This window comes from Macrobrachium rosenbergii, chromosome 51 (genome assembly GCF_040412425.1).
Source record: "Macrobrachium rosenbergii isolate ZJJX-2024 chromosome 51, ASM4041242v1, whole genome shotgun sequence".
In the NCBI taxonomy this organism is placed as follows: domain Eukaryota; kingdom Metazoa; phylum Arthropoda; class Malacostraca; order Decapoda; family Palaemonidae; genus Macrobrachium; species Macrobrachium rosenbergii.
The window spans coordinates 44390669-44402382 of NC_089791.1; the positions used below are offsets into that span (position 1 = coordinate 44390669).

An 11714-nucleotide genomic window follows, 5' to 3' on the forward strand; every position below is an offset into this window, starting at 1 on the left:
TATTTCATATATGAGATAAATCTCTTATTTCTCATATACTGAATCTTTTCTTCTTTGTTGTTTAGTGGCTCTTGTTGGACTTGTCTAACATCTTTAACCCCACTCTTTAGCTTATATTCTTTCCTTAATTTATTTCTGTATTTTAACTTCTTTCTGATAACATCTGTGGTCTAGCTTTAACATTCTCTGCAGAGCTTCCCACCTCCATTATTGTAACTACAGTATCCTCTTTAGCTCCAAATACAGTACATAATTATTCTCTTACTTGTTTCCCATAACATAATGCATCCCACACTAACATTTGCATAAGTTCACATAAAGATTTCTTGATATAGATATCATTACCATTTCTTACTATTTGCTGCTTCAACAAATCTACAACCAGGTGCACTTTTATCCCTATCAATATGTCCTTTCTTTAAAAACTTGTCCTTTTATTACTGGAATAAATACGTTCTTTTTAACAAGTGGTATCAACTAATGTACTAACCATTCATCCGGATATGTTTGAATGTTTCATTAGTCTGGCGTTTGAATGTTTCATTAGTCTGGCTATCAGAAATAGCTTTCCTGCACTATCTTTCCCTTTACATTTATTGTTGACAAAACACAACACCTTACCTACTGTACTTTACACGGTTTCCAAAAAGCTTGGAAGGAACACCTCAGGATGATGAAGATTATGACGGCTACTTTTACAGTTCAGTTTTACTGTGACCAACTCTGAGCCTTTGTAATCCTTTTGTTTTAATCACCTTTTATCTCTAGGAAAACTTTAATATGGTCTGCTGAAGAGGTACACACCACTGTTTTGATCACTAACTATATCGAAATCCCCTTCTTTATACTTCAAAAGTGTACGAAAACTATTTCCACTGAAAGGCAAGCAATCAGAGAATAAAGTTTATATTGAAGTAAATAAATTAAGTTGCAAAATTTATTCATGTGAATAACATCATACTTTTCATACCAACTCTGAAAACTAGTTACATTTACAATAGCTGGTGGACACAGCATAGCAACATTATTTTTTTTGCTTTGTACTCTCACCTAAAGTCCAGTGCAGTATGTCACCTAGTACTTTACACCTCACAACTTTCATTTTTGGCTTGAGAAAAACACAATCATACTGAAACAATTCTGTAACATAACCATAAGATATGAAAACTGAACTGCGATACACAAGTACTTTTAACTTTGCCTCCCTAGCAAAACATCTAATAATAAAAGACTCTCTGAAAATAATTTATTAACTTTGCCTCCCTAGCAAAACATCTGATAATATAAGACTCTCTGAAAATAATTTAATGTAAATAACTGTAAGCATAGTATAAGATCTATGAATGGACAGACAGTAAATCATTTCTGACCAAGTTCACTGATAAATAGCATTTGTAAATATAATAAAATCAATCTTTTTGAGTTACATACTTCATATACATATTAATAAACAAACTTAGGGCATATGCCACTTGACTGCTTCAAAAACTGTAAAAAGTAACAATCCGCAACTGAAGCATAAATCACAGCATGCATCATGAGTATCAAACAATATATTTCATGGTCAACACCAACACCTAAATGGCAGGCAAAAATGGGTGTATAATTAAACTAAAATACTGACTGGGAATAAGTTAGTACAGCAGCCACATCAAAGGGTAAGTCACATACATGTACAGAACACAATATGTATATAACAATAAGACGAGACTGTATTGATGCATAATATAAATCAGCTGTGCTTGACAACCAATAGATTAAAAATCAAATATAACATTTATACACACATATTAGCCACAAATGTTATTTGGAAAATAAAAAAAAACTTAAATTATGCCATTTAAAGTAATGGCAAATTTTAAAACCTGTGTTCTGTTGTAAATGTATTTCATTAGTCGGGTTATAATAATTCCCATAACTTCCAAATTCAATCAATTCAATCTAAGGGAGTCTCTGTAATAACAAGTTATGCAGGATGCATGCTCTATCAAATGACTGTGTAATCTAACCTAACAAAGTCTTTTCTTAGCACATACAGTTCATCTCTTCTTGTTTTGAACGTAACTTCTTTCACGAAACTGATTTGTTTGTTTTAGTACAACCTTTAAAATACTTGTTACTGCATTTTGAGGATTCATCAATTCATAAATCCCAGTTTTCCTTAAAAATGCGTAGGGGTATACTTTAAATCAGCCATAGACGCTTGAATTACCATCTTAAGAAATGCTCTGAACTTTAAAAAGCTGGTCTGTTTGAATCATGACAGCTGCTCTGTAAGGGTGTCACCATAATAACAGAAAAAAAGGTGCCTTGAACTTCTGCTATGCAACCCATCCTATCATTAAACTATAAAAGCTAATCATAATTAACACTTAATTCTATAATACTGTACTGAAAATCTCAAAACAACAACCCTCAAATATACAGTATAAGCCTTATACATCCAAGAGTTCAAAGGTTATCAATACTCCATAGTGAATAAAACTTTGCTGCTGATAATGGATACACATCATATGTACATTCTCTCTCTTTCATAATATGAATGGAATAACCCACCTTGTCCTGAATTTGAGCGGATTACATCAACTCCATGCTGTTGCGAGTTATAAGCAGCTCTGGCTCTGGACGGGTCTGGATAATACCGAGGATTTCCTCCACCACCATTTGGAGGTGTCATGGAGGCGTTGACATCCCCTTTACCTGTGAACACATCAAGATGTTTTCCATGATCAACAGCAGAGAGAGGCAGTTTGGCTGGTGCTCGAGTTAATGCTCTGGCTGCTGGTGGGCAAGGACAGCAATGTGATTATGATTCGCTATTGAATGTAGTAATGAATCATACATACAATGTCTTTATGTAGTCTGCAGCTAGAAGCATAGAAGAAAGCCTCGGACGCATTAATATTTGCATGATAATATATAAAACAGTAAAACCACCTTTCATAAATCGAGCGGCCGCAGCCTGGGTTTGCATGCCACCACCAAAATGGGAATTGCTACTATAGTTCTGACTGGTTGTCATGGGATCACCTCCATACATATCCATCATCCTGCAAGACTCAGAGCCCCCTGAGAATTTAAAAGAAGAAACATTTCTCAATATTTGTTCAACTACAGTTAACCTGTATGTGCATTAAAAAACCGACTACTGTCTCATCTTTTTTCAACGGTTCTTCTCCATTCACCTCCCTTGAACATCTGTGAGTTTTGTTCACATTCTTCTCTCTTTGGTTGTGAAATAGACCGAGTTCTTTTCTCCATAACCTCTACCATAGTGTCTGTGTGTGCTTTAGAAAAGGAGTTTAAATACAAAGACTAAAAATGCTATTAGTGATATATATGTTAGAACTCAATAGCTATAAAAATGGACTGAAAAACTGATGGTCAAGATTATTTATAAATAATTCTAAAAGCATTAAAATTGGTTAATGTTACAAAGTATAAACTAAACCTCTTAATGTAATGTTACAATGTTCCTTTGTTTGTGAAGCATCAAAGTGTCAGAAAATGAATATAATGAAGAAAATTATGAAAACTCATTTTGAAAATGGTCTATTAAATATTAAATTATCAAATAAAAATTACTTCTCTTGTGATCTACTTGAAAGGAACTTGTTTTATCATCTACTGCACTCATCAGACAATGAAGCACACATATTAAAATCTGAAAACTATTCTAGACGTTACCTCTACTATGAAAATAATGCTTGTCACGATCAACACTGACACACTGCCCAAGGATTTCAGATTAAGCTAAGGACAAAGAACAAAATCTAAGCAAAGTATTAACTTAAAAAGTAAATTCGGTTCCATAAAATAAACTACCAAACGGGATAAAAAATAAATGACTGAAGTGGACGAGAAGTAACAAAGCTATTTCTTGATGAAATGTGCTCTTAAGTTTCATTGCATATATAAAAAGCTTAAGGAGTAAGTACTTTACAAAACAGTACTTGAAATTACAAAAAAAATCAATAGAAATAAAACATTACATGTGAACCACAGTACTGCAACTAATCACCATGAACAACGAAACTTCATGTAATAAAAATGTCAACACAGGTTTTTACCACAGGAACACCAAACAAATTTAAGCATAATTGTTAGAAACTTTTCACCTACCTATGTGGTCGAACTGCCCATGATGGTTTGAAGTAGGAGGCCCCTTTTTGGGGCAACACATGTTTAGGCCCATCCTTAACTTCGTTCATTCACCTGCAATAAAAATGAGAGAGCTCATTAATTTCTATGACTAAATGAGAACAGCATTCTCAAAAGAGAACAAAATGATGAGTTACTTTGATTGACTGATGAGTGGACTGCCTTACATCAATGTAAGGTTACACAGATCATAATTAACACTTAACTTGTGGAGGTATCCCTCAACACTGAATCTTGACCAATATACTCATAGGAGAGTCTATGACATAATTCAAGGCATTTTTTGTAAGAACAGAACATATCACCATATCAAAATAATACAAATGCCTAACTTACCACTTACAATAACAACTATTACCTCCTATATATTTACACACAACATTTGTATCATATCAACATGCCTGTAATGAAAGCTCAATTGAAATATCCCTTCCCAAACAACAAATGAAAGGCTTCCTTTCTCCAAATCAACTGTGCTGAGATACTGACTGAAAATTCCAATTATTCTAGTTTGGGTAATTTTCTTCAGATTCATTCTTAGTGTTCTGTGAAGAAATCTCTTTTACTACAATTCTGCGCCACCAAAAAGTAATATGTTTCAAAAGATGAACAACTAAATAAAAGACACAATATTTCAGCACAAACTTGAATAATAAAAAACAGTTTAAAATACCCTGTATCTAAAACTATAGAAAAGATGCCTAAAATTCATATAAAAATAAATATGAACTAATATAATAAACCTTCCCTGTTTTCTCTAATTATGTGTTGTATTATTCTCGAACCTCTTGTATTATTTCTCTTTCCAGTGGTTTAACAACAGCTGCTAGAACTACTCTTACAAGTAGGCAACAGGGGAAAAACCAAAAAAAGCCACCAAAAAAAGCCATCATCTCAATGAAAGTTCCCTGTGGTCAAAATATACTGTACCTAAATAACGAGACCCTATAACAATAACATAAAGTATGGAAATCTTAAGTCATTCATTTTTCTCTGCTCTTTTTTCATTTCTGCTTACACTTGCAATTAATTTTGGAAACGCCTGTTAAAGCCTATTCACGCCGCTCTGATACTTAGGAGAGCACAAAGCTCAGCTGCTAATGGTGAGAAGTCTTTTTAGTTAACAGACAACAATTACTGGTCACCGCAAGATTCTCAGGTCAAGCAATGGTAACTAGTGATCATGAGCTGATCATTTTCACAATCTGAATTTATCCCATTTCAATAACATTTCCTGACTTCAGGGAATTACTATATCACTTAAAAATTTTAAGAATCTACTCTTGTGTAAATCAAGACCTGAACACTGACTATTATTCACATATAATCAAATAACTACATAGATCATTTATTATCCTGTACAGTACATCTGGACTTCACCAGCACCAGTTTGGCTGCTTTGTTAACTTTGCCTACTTTTTCATTGTAATTTAGTGGTTTACTTATAGTTCAATTAATTATGGTAAATCTATTTTTGATACTTGATTTTTATCACATGTATTTACTACTCATTTAGATTTGAAAATCTAATGATTATTATAACAATACCTTACCTGAATCCACTCGGGCTTCAAGCACTGTAACTTACCTATGGGCTTATAAATTTGTTGCTAAAAAGAAGTCAGAAATAAACAATCAATAGTCACGATAAGTTTATTTCTCCATATATTTCTGATAGATTAAAAGCTATTCATAAAAAATACACAGACACACACACAACACAGACAGAGCTTTTTTAAGGATTTAATGAGAGAGAGAGAGAGAGAGAGAGAGAGAGAGAGAGAGAGAGAGAGAGAGAGAGAGAGAGAGAGAGAGAGAGAGAGAGAGAGAGATTATGAATAAGCCTACAAAAATATCAGCGGGTATCATTACTAATTTCTTTCAGAGATTTTTCTATTATACATCAAAAAGTTATAACCACACTGGAGTAAGAAAGGGTGAAATCATAACCACAAGCACTTATACACAGTGCAGTAAGTTGCTGGAAAATATAATGTATAAAATGCTGAACATGATATATTTTATGCTTTTCAATACTGTATTAGGACCAAAAAGCTGGCCACTGTTTATTTCAGTCATCATTTCTGAACTGAAGTAATGTTTTCATCACTTAAGGGTCAGCAGCATTCTATAACCTATATCTCTTAACATTATTAGGAGATTCCATGCCTGGCTTTCATTAATAAAGGTACAGTCATGTTCAAATCTGAGGTGACATGATTCTTTTTGTATCGTCCAGAATCTCAGACTCAATGTAAAACTGCCAAGTTGTGTTAAACTTTTTTATTTCATTTCCACTGTCATACATGTTGACAAGTTTGTGAATTCACAGCTAACACTATTTTCCCCATGGTTATATAGACATGATCCCTTTTATCCATTGGTATAATTCAAAATCTGTGTGATTTAACTGATTTTTTTTCTATGTTGCTTAGCTGAAAGCATGGGGTGATACGGTCAACGTTGCCGTCAATGACAGCACGCTTAACATGCTCCTTGGACTGGTCAACATTACTACCTCTGCAGCTTTATAACAGTACACCTAATAAGGTCAACAGTCATAACAAAATTTCAAGAAAAGGACTATGAATTACAACAGGTTTTCTTTGAATGTTGAAGTTTTAGGCTGTGTTCAAGCTTATAGTATATTGCAAAGTGATTTATATGCCTAAAAATATAATCTAATCCCTCTGAGATGTAATCTCTGTTACTAAAGAATTATTGGTGAAGACTACCTGTTCTCTGAAGAATAAAAGATGATGATGAATTAAATTATATGGAGAAGATGGCTATTAATCGTAATATCTATTAGTATTAATATCAAGGCCTATGGAACACTTGTTTTTAACTGGCTTACAATATTAATTTCTTAAAAGTCCCTCTGCTCGCTTTTGGTGTATAATCTATTCATTAGTAAGGTAACTTGAAGTGTAAAAATGTGCAGATAACTTTTGTTAATATAGAGATGTGAATGCTAAGTGTAATGCATTTATAGTAAGCAAAGAAATCTAACAGCCTAGGTCTAGGAACAAACCCTTGGCTTTAACAAAAGATTATTTGCATAGGCGAATCGTTGCTAGTAAGCCATAGTTTTTGAAGTTGTTGACAAATATAAATAAATTTATTTTATGAAAATCCAAATATACCTCTAACAAATATAGAATACATGTTTTCCAAATATTTCTCTAACAAATATAAAATGAATGTTTTCAAGATAATTTTATTGTTGCTACTCACTGCAGACCTATGTTATAGGTGGTTCATGTTGCAGCCTTTCTAATGGTTGCATCACGCACGCTCTGCCCACCCGTTGATATCGGTGGATGCATTCTAGTTACATTAATACCTTCATATTTACCTCCAGTACTTATATTTTTTTCACCGCTGAGTCATAAAAACAATCAAACACTAGGACTATTTGAAAATTTATGGTTACATTGCAAACAATATTAATATTGTGACAAATTTTTTTATTTTTTTATTATCTTAACATTTGAACTGGAGTTTGATGATGACATTTTTTGTCAAATGCACCAGCGATGAGTGACCAAAAGCTTTAAAAATGTTTCATACCTGTTTTTCCTAAATCTGGCTACACGTGATATTTTCTTACAGTTTTGAAATATATGACAGATTTCACTCTTATAAAACATATTAGGTTGCCAGTTCGTGAATTCTGAATGAAATCCTATGCAATCATGTCGTATCACTTAGGACCATTTTGCTGTACAAAACTGAAGTGATGCACGGTCATTAACATTGATACCTGAGCATGTTTTCTTGAACTTTCAACTAATTTCAATAAAATTCTGTCCGTAACAAATAGACGATTCTTGTTAAGTATAAGAATCCTTACTCTGCTGAGGTGTCATCAGTGTTGCACTCATGTAACACAGATCTTTTTTTCTTTGTAAAACATAATTGTCCTCCTGATACCGTTATAATCAGATAACACTTAAATTTACTAAACGTTACATTACTTCCTTGAAGTGCAGTGTGCCTTGTTTGTTTTTGCAGCTTTCCATTTACAATCAAATTATTTTTCACTTTTTATGGTTTTCGTCACTGTTTCTTTTAATTTCTACCATGTCGCCTCTCAGTAATTCTTTGTCCCATCCTTGCATTCATTCTTTGGAAACTCGTTAAGCAAGTTTATGGTCCTTTTGTTTTTCCCTTTGAATACGATCATATGAACAATAAAATGGTAATACTGTATCCAACATATCAGGCTTTAAAAACTATGATGCAGCACATTTCCTTATCCTTAATCAAGATTTTTTTTTTACTTTTTTCTGTTTTCATCTTCAGAATTTTGTTCCAATTTAGCCAATACCAACTGCTTCACTAAAATACAGATATAGGCAGTATTCGCTCTCTCTCTTATTCTGATCTCTGCTTTGCTATCTCTTAGATTCATGCATTAGTTTTGGGAAAATGACAGTTTTCCTGTGAGTGGACCATCATCAGCCTTCTATCAGTTCAGTTCTAGGTAAATTTTCAAAATCTGCAAGAATGATCCTCTCTTGTTCTAGTAAGATTGTTCCATAGGTAAACAAGTCTCCTGAATTGACAGAATCTAGACAAGATCTTTAGCTCCTCTCTTCCTTCACAAAGTTCCTATCTTTACAAAACATGCTGTCCATCATTCTCCTCAGGGAACATGGAGAATGATGCCTCTCAAGAATATTAAGGGCATATTCTGGAGGTTACAGCACTGCCACCTTTTGGAGGTTACAGTACTGCAACCACCTCATGAAGGTCCCCTTCAACCATCATCCCTAGACCTCTTGTAAACCAATGCTTCCTGGACAGCTAAGGAGCAGAACAACCATTCACTTATCTAGAACTCAAGGAAACCCCTCCACTAGGCAGCAATGAAGAACACAATGACATCTAAAACCTTAGTAAGGTCCACCTTCAGATATATCTTCCCTCAGAACTCCTGCTCTGGTCTGTCTCCTTCTCCAACCTTACACCAAGAAGTGCGCCTCCACAAATTCTTCTTTCCCTGAGATTGGAACTTATGGACTTCTCAAAGTTTAGGACCCTTATAAAAAGTCTTGAAAGGAAGAGGATGTTTTCACGACCTTCCTTATACAGAACTCTTCTCCCTTGCCCTTCCCAGTCTCCAGTCTTTTTCAGAGCAAGCTCAGATCACATACACCAAACTTAATCAGTCAGTGAGTTGCTTTACTTCAAAACTTTACCCTCCCCCAAAAATTCTGGGTCATTTTGATGATTTCTTGTATACTTCTTAATCCTTATCCACTCAGCAGTGAAAAGGACTTATGTAAGTTACCCCTGATCCCCATTAGAGGTCTGAAGCAGTACATTCTTGCCCCCAGTTATACTGGATCATAATGGCTACATTTGTTTGCTATTTTCTCCTTTTATTGCCTTGCTTCCAAGAACATTACTGACCTTAGACATAAAACCATCGATGCACTACATACTATGATCCCAAGTATTTGGGATCTCAATTTCTCCCCAACCCTTTTCAAGATAAACAATGTACAGAATTTTTTATTCAATCTACTGTACTGGCTGCCAGGTCAAACCTGAAAAGCTAGCAAGCCCTAACAAATAAATATATCTTTATATTAGTGAGCAAGTAATTCATCAAAAAATACTTGAAAATATTTAATTTATAAAAGTTACCTCTATTTCAGATTTATCTAAAATGTCCTTCACAAATAGTATTGGTACTTCTAAATATCAATTGTACACATCCAAAAGCCATGACAATCAACCAGTTTTCTTTTATCATTTCCTATTTTTATTCAGAACCTCTCTACAAAATATAAGGAAATGGTTAAAGCACAAAAGGTTAGCATTATCATCACTGCCTCCTACATGTCATACAACACAGGGCTCCTTACCCATGCTTTGTCTTACACAAATCTCCAGTCATACATCCTACCTCCCTACTCATGGGTCTCGTCCAGTAGGTCTGGGTCTTTTGACTCCTCTGTTGCCAACAGGAACTCACCAGACACTATACCATATTATTCTCCATGAACTGTGCAAAAGATGTGGCCAAGCCCTCTCCATCTCCCTTTCATCATTACATCATCTACATTTGGAACTTCCGTTAATTCCCTCATGGTGTCATTTCCAACTCCACCCTACTATTTGACTCCTAGTATTCTTCTTAAGCCCACATTTTCTAAATGACAAAATATTTATAGATATAGTTTCATTGTCATACCATGGTTCATGTCCATATAGCAATATAGATTACACCAGACTCGTAGTCATACTTTTGCTTGCAATTTCTATTTATTTGATTTCCAAATTGTATCCTGCCTCCAATTTTATTTGGCTTTTTTTAGTATTTCAATAAATACCAACTCAAGAGAGCCTGTTCTAAATATCACTGTTCCGAAATATTTTAAAGATTCTCAACCCTTTGCTATCAAATGTTGTTACATCATCACTTTGTAAATACTCTTTCATGGGTGAGGAGCTAGCAACCTCATCCTTAAAATTTGCTGAGAAAACAATGGACTGCAATAACCAAAACAAGTGACAAACAGAGGATGATAAAAAAAAAAAATGGACATGTATCTTGGAGAACTGTACTGCTACTGCATTTTGGCAGTTTTCTATCTGGCAATAGCATAATGTATTTCCAATTATGCAACCTATATTGTTCACAAATACTCAATGTCTGCTTGACAACAACCTTAATTAAGTCATATTTTAATTAGAACTTCGAATTACCTATTCCTGCTCATAAACACTTCCCCTCCAATTGATACATTTCTATTTTGTTTGTGTATAGAGAGAAAAACAGCACACTAAACAATTAAACAATTTTAATATCTCCCAAAGCACTATCTGTAAAATAACAACAAAAAAGTTTGTCAAGCTATAGTAACTGACAACACATACACAAACATAATATATATATATATATATATATATTATATATATATATATATATATATATATATATATATATATATATATATATATATATATATATATATATATATATATATACATATATGAGAGAGAGAGAGAGAGAGAGAGAGAGAGAGAGAGAGAGAGAGAGAGAGAGAGAGAGTGAGAGAGAGAGAGAGAGAGAGAGAGAGAAAACTGAATCACTTTACCTCTGTCTTACAATAACATCTTCATACAGCTGTCCTTTTACCTGAAATGAAAAGAAATACTATATTTAGAATAAGGCAGCATTAAACAGTCAGCCCTTACTACTAAACAAATATCAAGACACGATAAAATCAAATAAAGCAATTTCAATATAAATCCCAATATCTCACCCCTACTCCAAACCAACAACAACAAAATGATAGAGGTTCCTCCAGTGTCAATCCGGGAGAGAAAAGTCCGCAGATTTTTTTTACACTTCTTTCACTCCAAACTAAACTACTGTCCCTGCTTATATGAATTATTCATCTTTCAAAAAATCCCCAAAGCTTTGCGTTACGCATGCAGTTTAATCCTATAATAATTATACTGGAATAGAAACGAACTATCAAGCACACTATCATTAAAACATGCCTGGAAATACTCTCCACAAGACGACCAAA

The 11714-nt window shown here is 33.8% G+C and overlaps 1 protein-coding gene across 1 annotated transcript in view; it reads right to left on the reverse strand.

Annotated features, from left to right (window-relative positions):
* Positions 1-11714, reverse strand: part of LOC136833351 (tyrosine-protein kinase fyna-like) — a 188052-nt gene that overhangs the window by 80665 nt on the left and 95673 nt on the right. The window contains exons 3-4 of the mRNA XM_067095368.1: positions 4123-4215; positions 2557-2700 (exon numbers count right to left, since the gene is read on the reverse strand). Of these exons, the coding sequence (XP_066951469.1) occupies positions 2557-2700; positions 4123-4195 (217 nt within the window). The 5' untranslated portion in view covers positions 4196-4215. The remainder of the gene's footprint in view (positions 1-2556; positions 2701-4122; positions 4216-11714) is intronic.